Raw genomic sequence first — 15,116 nt, 5'->3', positions numbered from 1 at the left:
TCCCTGTGTGACTCTCTTTTCCCTGAGAGAAGATGGTGTTCATTTGTACGTAAGGAAATTACACGGCAGACACTCAACTTCTACTTTGTTTCCAAGATTCTTAGCCGTTATGGCTATCCTAGGTCTCTTTTAGTTCATGATCTTAAATTCCTTAAATATTCTCTTCTTACCTCTCCATTATCTTAGGCACTTAAAGCACTATGTTATACAGAAAAAGCAACAAGGACATTAAGCTATCCTTAGCTTGTCCTAAATAATCAGGAACCACAAATGCTTAATAAAATTTGTATAAAGACCAAAAGCTGATTAAGAGCCACACAGCAAAAGAACAGTTAAAAACTCAACCAGCTATACATACAGTCATATATCTAGTGACTTAACAGTGTATCTAGGTAAAGACATGAAGTGCTTAAAATAAGCCTAATACACTGTGAAATATAACACTGAATTCTCATATATAAATGGTATTTAAGAATTCCCATAATTAAGTGAAAGCATTTGCTTAACCTATTAATAATTATAAAGACTACAACTCACACATCTGGTTAACTTTTTCCCCAGCTGTGGACATTAGCATGTTTGGTCTTTGTCTGGAACAAAAATCACTTTAAAAAAAAAAACAAACAAATATTGTAAGTAAAATACTGTCCCAGAATCTTTAAAGTACACAAAGATAGGTAAAACTTAGTTTTTAAAAAAGGTAAAACGAGAAAAGAACTTTTTAAACTTTGCATAACTTCACACTAGCCCTGTTACTATTTAAGAAAATAGTTTAAAAATATACTGTTGTTTAATCTTAACATAAGAACTCTTAATTTAGGGTGTAGAGCACATTTTGATATCATCTACTTGAAAAGAACGAAGCTTAAATAATCTAGTATGTCTTACTAATAAGCAAAAGTGTCAAATCTAAATTTATTCTTCACCTCAAACAGAAAATAAATTTTCTTTTTAGACATCTGTATCAATATTTGTAGACATATCCTATTTAAAACAAATTTGATGTATACAAATTCAGGTTTACACAAAGAAATTATGGACTGATATTCACTTTACAAAAGGATTCAAAAAGAATGACGTTAAACAGTAAGTTTGCCTATGCATTGGTTTCCTAGGGCTACTGTAAAAACAATTACTACAAACCTGGTGGCTTAGAACAACAGAAAATTATTCTCTTATGGTTCTGGAGGCCAGAAGTCTCACAGAAGAGTCAGCAGGGTTGGTTCCTTCTTGGAAGCTCAGAGGGAGAATTCTAGCTCCTGGTGGTTGCCCACAATCTTCAGTATTCCTTGGCCTGTGGCAGCATAACTACAATTTCTGCTTCTGTTGTCACGTGGCCTTCTCCCTGTGTATCTGTCTTCACATAGCATTCTCCTCTCTGTTTGTCCAAATTTCTCTCTTGTGAGGGCAGCAGTCCTTAGATTAGGACTCATCCTAAACCAGTATAAACTCATCTTGATTATATCTACAAACACTCTATTTCCAAATAAGGTCACATTCCGGGTGGGCATGAATTTTGAGGGAACGCTACTTAGCCCAGTATGTTCCGTATACTTAGAATATAGTCAAATTTCGGGAAAAAAATCAATATATAAACAACTTTCCAGAAATATGCTCGTAGTATTAAATTAGCTATAAGAGTATCAAGCTTCAAAACTCTTTTTATCACAGTCTTTGTCTCAATAGCCTGAAAAATCTAGCAAGTGAAATTAATGGATTATAAAACAGAAAATGACATAGAAATGTTTATTAAAATAATTCCTAAATATATACTTTTATAACTACCCATATAATCATAAACCTACCAATTTCTTCTTTAAAAATACATTCCGAGACTAGTAAACGATAGAGTCAATATGACTAAAGGCAACCCCAAGAAGCCAGTGGGCAAAGGGTTGTCTTTGCCTTCTCTGTGCAGGACAGCCAGGAAGTGCAAAAGAAGAAAAATCCAGAGATCTCCATCAACACTGCAGTTTTCAAAGAAGTGCTCTGAGAAGCAGAAGAAAACGTTTGGAAAAAAGAAATCCAAATCTGAGGATCTAGAAATGAAGCGTTTTGGACCAGCTAAGGGAGGCATAAGGGAGGCAAGAAGAAAGAGTCTATTGCCCCCAAAAGGCCACTACTGGTGGCTTCTTCCTGCTCTGTTGAGGGTTCCTCCTGAAGATCAAATTCACAAACAATGTCATCTCCACTGAAGAACAAAAGGCTACATGAGAATGTGAAGTGATCTCAGTGAGGGCAAAAGGCAGCCTTATGATATAAGGCAATGAAGTGGAAGGAGAAGTATGAAAAGCAGTAACCAACTGAGGAAAAGTTGATGGTGCAGAGGAGACAACCAAAGTTGCCTGAGAAAAGGAGGGGGAGGAAAGTGGGTATCTTGGAAGGGGGTATAATGAAGAAATAAAACTATGTATCTTGCTCCATGTGAATTTTACAAAGTAGGGACATCACCATAATGCACCTCTCCTTTGAGAAGTTGTTCTGTCCTCATTAGGCTTAATTATAAAATTAGAGTAATATCATATTACAGTTTCTAAAAGTGCTATAGAAATTTTAAGTAATTTACATGAACTGGCCAACACTATGAAACTGTATTAAAATTGTATATATTTCCAAACATTTTAAAAATAAAAAATTCTTCTCATTCTGTGCATCTGAAAATGTTCAAGAAATTTTTTAAAAGTGGTGCTAACTACGGTTATTGGTTTGAAATCCTGAGTTATCCCTAGTTTGTTGTGCAGTGCCTGAGGTCTTAAAAGTTTATGAGGGGCCATCCAAGGTACAACACGTGAGCACCAAAGGAAGAGGGAGGGTCAGAAATCAGTGGGGAAACAGAATATGTGTCCAATCACCTCTATGAATAACTGCCTCCTTTGCCGTGAGACTGATGAACTGGACGGTGCCCTGCTACCGTTACTGAACATTTAGATCAAGACTTCTGTAGAAGAATCCTGATCAAAAGGGGGGAAAATGTGACAGCATTTAAAATTCTCATGGAATTCATACTTTCTAGAGCCACTGAGGCTGGAAGACCCCCAAAACTATTACCCTGAGCAAATCTTTAAATCTTGAATCAAAACTATCTCCTGAAGTCATCTTTGAACCAAATAAGAGTCTAGACTAGTTAGAAAAGAATGTCTGCAGCATTAAGCATTATGCTCTTTTAAAGAATTATCTGTATGTGATCAAACTGACAGCAGCAACTCAAAACGTTAGATGAGAAGCTTCGGGGGGCAGTGAGTTTGTATTTATGATGGTGAAACAGTCTGGAAAAGGTTGTCAAGAAAGGTGGCACGACTTGAAGAATGTAACCAATATTGCTGAATTGTACATGAAGACATTGACGAAGTAGGGTATGTTTCATTTACGTATCTTTTTAAGAAAGAAATCCTGAGTTATCAATTGTACATATCCTTGGCCCAAATGGTTAAGTACTTGACTACTAGCCTAAAGGCTGGCAGTTTGAACCCACCCAGAGGTGCCTGGGAAGACAGGCCTGGTGATCTGCTTCCAAAAGGTCACAGCCTCTAAAACCCTATGGAGCAGTTCTACTCTGTACACATAGGGTTGCTATGAGTTGGAATCATAGCAACTAACAACGATATAGCTTATAAAATGAACAAACAGCATAGACGAATTCTTGAGGCCCACAGTTGAAAGTGTAATGCTGTGAACATGATGCCTTTTGGAAGGATATGCTTCAGGATATGTGCTGTGAAGCTAGACCTACTGATGCTGCAACAGGCATCCATTTTGCTCAGGTGGTTGTTGTTGTAGGTGTTTTGTATACACGCATTTGTGATGACATATGCTGCTATTCTTAGCTTTTGGAAAGTTGGGAGGTCAGCTGGTATGAGAAGTATATGGACTATTTTAATTAAGTGGGGTAATTTTTTTAACAAACTGTAAACCTCTTCATTACCCAAGTGAAGAGCCACTGCCTCAAAGTTCAGAAATCTTTGGTACTTAAACACAATTGGCAATATTCTGTTTGTTTCTTTCTTTCTTTTTTGTTATGTTTATAATGATGAAATGGTTTTTGAAGGAAAATAAACTATGTGATTTTTTTTTAACTCTATTCAAATAAAGCCTATATATTTCAGTGGTTTAGAGCTTAGAAATAAAAACGCAATTATTTTAGAAATGCTTCAAGTTATAGTAATTAAAGAATACAGAAAAACAAAAACTTGTAAATAAGATAAATGTGATCCCACCTCAGGGACTATGCTAATTAAATCAACACACAATGGGAGAACCTGAAATCTCTCAGGCCCAGAAGAATAAATTAGGTAGCTTAACTTTAAAAAGCTTAATCTATTAACACATTTATAATAAATTTACTTAATACAGTTATTTAAATGATATTATTATGCCTCAACAGAAAAAAAGATGGTTAACATAAAAATACAGAATTTGCCAATATGTGTTCAGCACCATCTGGGGGAGGGGGGGAAAGAGCAGTGAAGCTATGTTGTTGTTAGGTGCCTTCGAGTTGATTCCAACTCATAGCGACCCCATGTGACAGAGTCAAACTGCCCCATAGGGTTTTCTAGGTTGTAATCTTTATAGGAGCAGATCACCAGGTCTTTTCTTTCCCCTACGGAGCCATGGAGCCATGGGCTGGGTTCAAACGTTTCAGTTAGTAGGCCAGCACTTAACCGCTGCACCATCAGGGCTCCTTAGTAAAGTTGTAGGACTCATCAAACAGATTACTAAAGGGATATTTTCTACTGTAGACACAGTGAGGCCTGGTAAAAAAAAAAGGGGGGGAGGGTCTCATGTCTACCCACTTCACATTATTTTAATTCCATGTTTACTAGGCAATATTCTAAACACTAGTTTATTTTCCCAGATAGCTTAATAGAGGTTCCCAAGGCCTTTTTTGCAATTCTTAAGTCAAAGATGTTCTGAAAAACAAAAGCTCTTCCAGAACTCATCTGGTACCAAATACTCACCTAAAAGAATATGAAGACTTTATCAACTCCACTTAATGTGAATAAGCAAATGTTTTACTGCAGAAATATTATCCTATTTGATAACAGGGTACCACCCCAGATTCCACTGGAATGTTTCTTAAAATTCAGTGCATATTCTTTATTACCTTTCTAAAAGTCTAAACAGTTATGAATTTTGAGACATAGCTGAAAGATGGTTCCCTGGAAGTGGATGTAAATATTCTGACCCCTGGAAAAGGAGCCCCTCTTCACCAACTCCACGTCTCCCAACCTCAGAAACTGGCATTCTGGTTTACACTTCAGTATTACATAAATTTAGTTAGTGTGAGTCTCTAGTCAAGAATCTCAGCATTTCTGAGTTATGATGTTAAAGTCCAACTCCAGAGCTACAAGATCAATTGCCAGACATTACAATCACAACCCTAGAATGCACAAACCTATAAGCTAGATTCTCTTCCACTCCTGGAGGCCACCTTTCAGCCAAATAATAGACTAGCCTATAAAATAAATAGCACCCAAGAGGAATATGCTCCTTAGAACAACCAACTGTATGAGACCAAATAGTCAACATCTGCCCAAAAGCAAAGATGAGAAGGCAGAGAAAGGCAGGGAAACCAGATAAATGGAAACGGGGAACCCAGGGTGGAAATCAGGAGAGTACCAACACATTGCGAGGACTGCAACCAATGTCACAGAATGATTTGTGTATGAATTATTGAATGTAAACTGTCAGCTAAAGCACAATAAAATGTTCAAAAAAAGTTTGTTTTTTAAAAACATTAATTTTCAAAATCTTAAATAGCCTTCCATGAAGTAAGAGCACAAGGTTTTTATCCTGTCTAGCTATGTGATTCCAAACAAGTCATTTTAGCCTCTAGTTTCTTCATCTATAAAAAGACTGAGGGTTTTCAGTTCAAGGTGGCAGACTAGAGAAATCACAGAAGCTTATATCCTCTCGCATCCCAAGCCCTAATATTAAACTGCTATAAAGGAATTTTTTTTTTTTTTTTTGAGGAATACACCACAGTGACTAAAGGATATAAAGGGACCCATCAGCAGCCTGGAGATATCAACAAATTTCTGAAGATGAAAAGCATGTAAGAGTGTAACCAATGAAGCAGGGTGAACAGAAGAAGCCAGTTTAGAATACACAGACAGGCAAATACGGCTGAAGAGACAGCCAAACTGCCGGAACCAAGGGAACTCAAATGAACTCAAATACCGGTGGGTAAGGAAAGCAGGGGTGTGAATTGAATACAGGGGCGATTAATTGAAACTCTGTCACCCTAAAAGTAATTTTCTGACCAACCAGCCCATCTGTATACAAAGCTCTCAATCAGTTTCTTACTGCCTTATTTAAATATGGGCCAATAATCAAAATTCACAAGACATTTGAAACATGAAAAGAAAAATGTCCTCAGAGAATAGATAAATTAGGGAACAAAAAAGAATATACTGCTCTTTATTATAAGCCCTCCTTTACTAATTAATTTTTTTAACCATGTGCACCACTTTATATACTACCCAGAAACCCTGGTGGCATAGTGGTTAAGAGCTATCGCTGCTAACTAAAAGGTCAGCAGTTGGAATCCACTAAGCACTCCTTGGAAACTCTATGGTGCAGTTCTACTCTGTTGTATAGAGTCACTATGAGTCAGAATCGACTTGACAGCAATGGGTTTGGTTTTGGTTTTTTGGGTACATTATTTTGTTTAAAAAGAGTTTAAGTGCATCAACTAGGGAAAAGAAAAAAAAAAACTCTGAAAAAAATTAAAGAGTTAATGAAGCAGTCTGAGACTCCCTTTCAGTCAATTCTAATATTCCCTATGTAAAATTTCACATGTACTTATTGTTCTTATAAAAGCAACCATAAAGTACATTTACTTTCATAAGATAGTAAATAAAATAAATTATACATATACAATCCTTTATCTTCTTAAATTTCATGCAAAAACTTACTTCACAGTTTTAAGATTGAATATTATGAATACACACACACATATATTCACATACAGATGTTCTCAAACCATGACGAGAGCATATTATCATCCTATTACCATTATTTTAATTAACTTAAATAAAAGGAACATACTTCTATGTTCAGGTGGCATACTACTAAAAGTCAAAAAATAATATATGCAATATTAACCAAATTTCAAAATCTAAGACACGATTAGTTACTTTATAACATAAGCAAGCATTGCTACAGGACATCTCATGATGACAATAAAAGTTAGATATTCCTAAATAGTAACAATATCTTTAAAGTTTCACTAAGAAGGCAAAGCTTCAGACATGGAAAGAACTGACCATTTCATGTTGCAAGGATACACTGTTACATATCTTCTCCTTCACCCCTTTTTATATTAGTTAAGAGCCACAATATGGCTACAATTTTTCAAAAGGTAAGGCCTGATGCAGAAAACATGTATCTGTGACACATTAAAAAAAAAAAAAAAATCAATAAGGCCTGATGCAGAAAACATGTATCTGTGACACATTACCTTTCAATAAACCATACAGTCAATAAACTGGAGCCCTGGTGTCCCAGGGGTTACGAGCTCTGCTGCTAACCAAAAGGTTGGCAATTTGAATCCACCAGCTGCTCCTTGGAAACCCTATGGGGCAGTTCTACTTTGTCCCATAGGGTCACTGTGAGTTGGAATCAACTCGACCGCAACGAATTTTTTTTAATTCAATAAACCACCACAAAAATGTTACATTCAGTAACATGCAGAATAAACAGTACAACCGAGAGGTAACCAAATGACCCACTCATACTTGGTAGATGAATCCCCCACATACACATATAATTCATCTGCTGAACAGAGAGGTAATTCATTTCTTTTCTTCCACAAGCTGAAGTACAAACTACAAATCAGGGTGTTCAAAAGCAACAAAATGCAGTCCCCAAATTAAGTAAGAGAGGCATGCAATTATAAAAACCAGCAAAATACCGATCCAACCCTAATTATACTAAGTTAAGGAAACTCTAAATATAGGTAACGTGCAACTTAATCATATATTTTTATCTGATTATCTATTTCAAGGTCAGAAATAAGAAAAAGATATCCCATGTGAATTACAAATGGATGGCTTCATGAAATCTGAAGCATTACCTCTTTTCTAAAACAAATAAAACAAAAAGCAAATGTTACAGTACGATACCTAGCCTATCACACAAGTCTAAAGAATTAAACATAATCAAGACAGAAAAAAGTATGTTCTTTTGCAGAAATAGCTAGGAACAATTAAAGAAAAAAAGAAAGAGTCATTGAGTACTATCTTTATTCTCTTAACTTCTAAATGTTAGTGTTCTATCTTTGACCACCTTGCCCTATGATATACCTAACCTGGGCAATTTCGTCCACACCTTTGGACCACCACCTGTTGTTGCTGCTGTTAGGTGCCATCAAATCATTTCTGACTCATAGCAAATCTATGTACAACAGATGGAAAACTGCCCGGTCCTGCACCATCTTCACAATCACTGCTATGTTTGAGCTCATTGTTGCAGTCACTGTGTCAATCCATCCCGCTAGGGTTTTCCTCTTTTTCACTGATCCTCTACTTTACCAAGCATGATGCCCTTCTCCAGGGACTGGTCCCTCCTAGTAACACATCCAAAGTACGTGAGACAAAGTCTCGCCATCCTTGCTTTTAAGGAGCATTCTGGCTGTACTTCTTCCAAGTCATATTTTTTCATTCTTCTGGCAGTCCATGGCATTCTTTGCCAACATCATAATTCAAAGGCATCAATTTTACTTCAGTCTTCCTTATTCATTGTTCAGCTTTCGCATGGATATGAGGCAATTGAAAATACCATGGCTTGGGTCAGGCGCATCTTAGTCCTCAAAGTGACATCCACTAAAGTGACCACCACCGACAGATGACAAATTCTAAATCTCTATCTCTAGCCACAATCTATCTCCTGAGTGTCAGAACAAGACATGCCTCAGCATATCTCTACTTGATGGTCCCATCAGAATTTTTAAATTAAAATATACCAAACTGAACTAATTCCCCACCTGTTCCTCCTACATACCCTATTCTGCTTAGTGGTACCATGTTCTAAAACCTGGGAGTCATACATCCTACTTACACTCCTCCCTCACTAATCCTGTATCAATCACCAAGTCAAGTCCATCCTCTCTTAGAAAGGACATCTCATAAATCTATACTATCCTTTCTCCATTCTTAATTCCCGTGTTTTGGTTCAGGCACATACATATTTGAGATTACTACGGCAATCTTCAGACTGTTCTCCTTACCTTTAGTCTGTCTCTTTCTTCAGTCTTTCCACTATATTGCTGCTAAAGTGATATTTCCAGAATACAATTTAGGTCATTTCCACCATTGCTGAAAATCTTTCAGTGATTCAAAATACAAAGTCAAAATCATTAGCACAACATCCCGTCTCTCGCCTACCTCCTTAACTATATCTCTTCCCAATCTCCCATGTATGACACAAAATTCCAAACCCATCACTGCACTTCTTGAAAAACGTGATACAGGCAGTCCCTGGATTACAAATGAGTTTCATTCCTAAACCTTAAGTCGAATTTGTACATAAGCTGGAACAGTTATGTACAGTTCATATCTAATGTCAGTTAGTCAAACATTTGTCTTAGTATATACAGTATAACTTTCTATGCATAAAAATCATTAAAGAAACAGTTCCAGACACACTACATCTTTAACATAATACTATCATAATAATAATGTTTTGATGTTCCAAAGTAGCGCTCATTTGTTATTATGAACCATTGTTAAGTTTTTAACAGGTTTTACGGGGGATGGTGAAACGCTGGTGGCGTACTGGTTAAGTGCTATGGCTGCTAACCAAAGGATCAGCAGTTTGAATCCACCAGGTGCTCCTTGGAAACTCTATGGGGCAGTTCTACTCTGTCCTATAGGGTCGCTATGAGTTGGAATCGACTCGACGGCACTGGGTTTGGTTTTTGGTTTTTACAGGGGATGGTTCATAACTATGAGTTGTAAGTAAGCAGAAGTTCTTAACCCAAGGACTGCTTATACTGTTTCTTACTTGATACTCTATACATGTTATTATCTCTTCCTAGAAAGTTCTTTCGTAAACATGGTTAACTTTGACTTGTTCTTGAAGACTCAGCTCAGCCATTCTACATGGCCTTCAACTTCCCCCATTCCTTCCTTGCCCCCAAAGCACTTAATAGATACCTTTTTGTACTACAATTATCTATTCTACTCTTCTAAACTTTGTGCACTGTGAAAGTAAAATACATTTATTATTCATTTTTGTCCCCTACAATGCCTAGCACATTGGCTAGCAATTAGTAAGTGACTAATAACTATCTGTAGCATGTTTAAGCCTTTTTACTTTTGTCCAGAAACAGAATTTCACTTATAAAAATCCCCCCAACAGACACAGAACAAAGCATCTACTTAAGAAAAACAGTTGGAAGCAGGCAAGGAGGCAACTGACACAAAGAAAACAGAAAGCAGGCACAGGAAAAGAGAAAAAAAGTGTGAAGAGACAAGAGTCTTTTCAAAGCAGCTCCTGAGAGCACACTGTTTTTTATCCTTTGTCTCACATCCTCACACCAGCACCATTTATTTGCTATCTAACCATCAACACTTCTCCTCAGGCTTTCCAGAAAATAAGTGATAAGAAGTTCATCTTTCCACAACTGGGTAGTTACAGAGAAAATGGAAAGCATTACCTAAATCAGCTGTTCTAAATGAGCATAGTTAGAATTTTTTAACATGCCATCCGAGCTGACTTGACGACACCTAGCAACAACATAATAAATAAGATTCCTGATCTACCCATGCCAAATTCCATTTCTAATAGTTGTCTACTGGTAGATTAGGAGGTTCCAGTCCATATTTTACCAACTAGTTATTGAACAATCTCCCTAACAGATTTGTTACCCGACTGGGGTCAGTGCCCTGGAGCAATTGAACCAATGGAACGTACTTCAAGTCAGAAAGAAAGTTTCTTAGAAGGTGACACCAACGGGAAGTCCAGCAGCAACACTGGCTGTCTTTATGGAGTCATGAAAAGCAATTTCTACATCAGAGTTTATATATCATTTTCGCAAGGATTATATAATGTCTTCAAACACATAGCCCACAGACAATCGAATGAGTATACATTACAAAAAACTATTAAACTAAAGATATGCATGCTGGCCGTCTGCACTCTAACCTTTATATCTGTAACAGGTGAAAAAAAAAAAACTTACATAAAAATCTCCTGACAAGTGGAACTGGCCTGCTAAGTTTACTCTCACCTAGATAAGGAAGAAGAAAGAAAGTTGCAAACCAAAAGCTGCTCTCTTGCAGGCTGAAGGCTATCTCCCAAGAGAACAAAGAAGAGGAGGGAAACCAACGCTCCAAGAGCTGAGAAGGCCCTGCACCCCTTTGGAAAGAGACCAGTGCAGCTGGTGTAATAAAAAAGGGCATTGAAAGTGAGAGTGTACAAAATATCAAGCAAAAAAAAAAAAAAAAAAAAAGGATAGGTTACTTACAGTATCGTTATGGTGTTAGTCATGTCAAGCTCTCAAATGCCCGTTTTGTAAGGAGAAAATAATGTTGAGAGCTATTAGGACCACAGATTTCTAGCATCTCTTCCTGAACTAATATTTTTTCTTTTATGATAAAGAACTATATAAATTCACTCCTTACTCTGTAAATATGTATTTATATTTTTATCCTTAAGATAAAAATGAAATACCTTCCTTCCACCTTCCCCTAAATATCAGGAGAAACCTAGCAGATACTGCCTTAACCAAGTGATCATGGTTAACATTACCAGTTCAAACAAGTCATGTCGTTATTGTGAACTCCCTGACACAACAGCTGAGAAGTGCACATCAGCCCTGCAGTAGCGGCAATAATTCATCACATCAACCTAACAGCGAGAAAACATCAAACTAACTAAAATTGAGGGACGTTCACAAAATAACTGACCAGTACTTTTCAAAAGTGTCAAGGTCGTGAAAGAAAGGAGAAACTGAGGAACCATCACAGACTAGAGAAGACTAACGAGACATGATGCCTAAATACAGTGTGGGATTCTCAAAGAAAATAAAGACATCAATGGAACAGCTGGTAAAATGTGCATCGAGTCTGTAGTTTTTCGTATTTTAGCAATGTTAATTTCTTAATTTTGATAATTGCATCATGATTATGTAAGATGTTAACATATGGGCAAGCTGGGTGTAGGATATATGGGACTCTGTACTATCATTTGAACTCTTCTGTAAGTCTAAAATTATTTCAAAATAAAGAGTTGGAAAAAAAAGAAGCTAAATTCCTGATACTAGGTTGATCAACACATTTTTGATATAACCAGTTCTTTTTTTATGCCCTCTCCTCTCCATCAACACTACAAAAAAAAAAAAAAAAAAAAAAAACCCAAGCCCTATAGCTACATAGCTGGACGTAGCTCTTATCCGCTGTGCCACCAGGACCTCCAACATATTACCAATTTATTCTGGGTTCTTATTCTTCCCTTCTTTCTTAAAATGTATCCAAGTCCTTATACTTTAGGATTCCTCAAAGTACCTTATTTCATTCCAAGACAGAGCTAGACTCTCCCTGTCCTGCCACAAACTGGCCTGGCTTAACAGGTGTCACATAACAACCCTTAATACCTTATAGCTTCATTGTAATTAACAATTTACAAAGTCCTTTTAAACACATTTACATACATTAATTTTGAAGTGCACACTGTAAATACTGTTATCATTATTTTATAGATAAGAAAATAAAACTCAAAATATTAAGTGAAGTGACATTTAATAAATGCCAGAGTCTGGATCTGAATGCTGTTCTTCTGGCTCCAAGACCAAGGGACCATATGAAAACCAAGTGGTCTGAATTTAATAAAAATCCAACTCCCCTGGCTCCAGGCAAGCTAATACATCTAACATACCAACTTGAAGAAAGTTCTACATTTCACCATTGCCCTAAATGTCTTTCTTTCATGCTTTAGTGATTCTACCATAAAGAATTCTGGAATTTAGTGAAAAAAGTCCTGTGTTCACCCTAACCGTAACATTTATGGGGTTTTGTTGTTGTTGTTGTTTAAAACAGACTTTAGTCATCTCTTCAGCCATGAACTTTTTAGGCTGAAGAATTATTTACCTCTATTCTCATATCAAAGCTGCTTTATGCCTTCAAATACTTGAGAAGCTGCTCTAATCTCCAATTCTATTCATTTGATTATTTGCCGTCAGAACTACCGGCAATCCTGCAGGGCTCCCAGCCCCACGAAATGCTCTGAATATCTTTTTCCTTCATTCATTCAAAAAAAAAAATTTTTTTTAAGGATAAATATTTAGTGTATGTGTCTGCTTAAGATTTAGTGCAATAGTGCAGAGCGATATAACAAGAAAACTTGACCTGAGAATCCGGAGAAACCAACCTTCGCCTGACTTAATTCTGACCAGTACTTCTCAACTTCGCTGCAAGTAGTTTGCCACAGTCTTTAATTTTTTACTTATTTGATTTCTGTACTGATAAAGTCAGAAAATTACAAAAACCCAAGAAAGAGCGCTGAGACTAAGGATAATAAATTATGGAAATAAGTCTCTAACTCTGAAAACCAAGAGCTATTAATATCCCTTCCCCAGCCCCCGCAAAAACACACTGCCGTCGAGTGGATTCTATAGGACAAAGTAGAAATGCCCCAAAGGGTTTCTAAGGAGCGGCTGGTGGGTTCGAACTGCCGACCTTTTTGGTTAGCAGCCACCAGGGCTCCACTGCAGGGGGCAAAAAGCTGCTAGTGTGACGACTTCGAGCACTCTTCAGTGACTTACTCCATTTTGTGACCTCCCATCCCTACCCTCCGGCGCCTCCTATCGGCAGGAACTTAAAAAGTTGGACTGAATTGGAGACGCTGACGTTCCGAGATCTGCTCCAGTGAGCAACCCACTGGAGAAGTCTGGGGGCTTAAGATGTAACTTTGGGAAGTGCAGTTTCAACAGCTTTACGCTGTTTAATTCAGGCGGAGCAGGCTGCGGCTCCGTATGAGCCTACGTGGGGCCCTGGAAGACAAGCCCGAACAGGAGATCTCTGACAGGGACAAACCAGGCCACCACTGAGGGACCCCCAAGTTGTAGGTCGAAGACAAGGGGGCGTCACTTGCCTCCCACTCCTGCAAGAAGCGCTGAGCCTCGTCAGAACCAACGGTCTTATGTCTCTTAAATTCGTCCTTCACGTACTGGTCCCCCAGGGATTTGAGGTCAGGGGGCAGAACCCGGTGCAACAGCAATATGCGCCGATACAGGGCCCTGACACGAGAGACGTGCCGTGCAGGCATAGCACTGTGAGTGAACCACCGACTGCGCCTGCGCTAAGAGGCCGCGCGCTCCTCCCGTGTGCGGGCCCCGCCCCCACTTAGAAGCGTAGCATTGGAGAACTGGAAAGCGGGCGGAAGAGGGCGCGCGACCTCCATCCGGTTTGGTCCGCTCTAAAATCAAGCCTTCCGGAAACTTGAGCTGCGGCGCCGCGCAGGCGCACCTTTCTAAAAGGGCATGGGGTTGCGAGTGCTTTCTTCACTCGGCCCTCATTGCTGTTTCAGTGGGAAAGAGAGCGCAAATCTGAGACCTGGTGTGCGGATTGTCACTTCTTAGCATCACCCATCATCTTTTCCATTTATCTCTGTCCCTTTCCTCCTGGTAAGAGCTGAGAAAGCCTTCGTCAAAATCAGCTCCTCCAGGAAGACTTCCTGGGTTTTCGTTAGTTACTGTAGAGCCCGTTCGTAGTTTTCAAGCTGTGACCTTTCAGAAGCAGATCGCAAGGCCTTTCTTCTGAGGAGCCTGTGGGTGGGTTAGAACCGCGAACTTTTTTGGTCAGTAGTGGAGCACTTAACTGTTTATGTTAATAGAGAGTGCCAAGTGCCTCCTATACCTGCTGGTAATGAAGGGGCAAGAGTGGACATTTGTTCGGTTCTCGCACAGACCTTACACTTTTTTTTTCTGTGCAAAGACTTTTGAAAGGTAATGATGACACACATCCAGCTACCGAAGGCAGGGGCTTAGTCGTTTTTGTATCCTCTGTGGGGCCCACCACAGTGCCTTGCAAATAGTAAGCACTCCAATATTTATTAACTTGAATGGAATTTTTCCTTTTGCTTAAATTTAGGAAAAATATTTGCTTAAAAGAACACAA

The 15,116-nt window shown here is 38.2% G+C and overlaps 1 protein-coding gene across 1 annotated transcript in view; it reads right to left on the bottom strand.

Annotated features, from left to right (window-relative positions):
• SDHAF3 (succinate dehydrogenase complex assembly factor 3) overlaps nt 1–14,279 on the bottom strand; it is a 41,873-nt gene extending 27,594 nt beyond the window's left edge. The window contains exon 1 of the mRNA XM_049893919.1: nt 14,092–14,279. Coding sequence (XP_049749876.1) covers nt 14,092–14,265 — 174 coding nt within the window. The 5' untranslated portion in view covers nt 14,266–14,279. The remainder of the gene's footprint in view (nt 1–14,091) is intronic.
• Between the last annotated feature and the right edge of the window lie 837 nt (nt 14,280–15,116).

This window comes from Elephas maximus, chromosome 8 (assembly GCF_024166365.1).
Source record: "Elephas maximus indicus isolate mEleMax1 chromosome 8, mEleMax1 primary haplotype, whole genome shotgun sequence".
NCBI classification, from domain to species: Eukaryota; Metazoa; Chordata; class Mammalia; order Proboscidea; family Elephantidae; genus Elephas; species Elephas maximus.
This window is presented reverse-complemented; position numbering and strand designations above follow the sequence as displayed.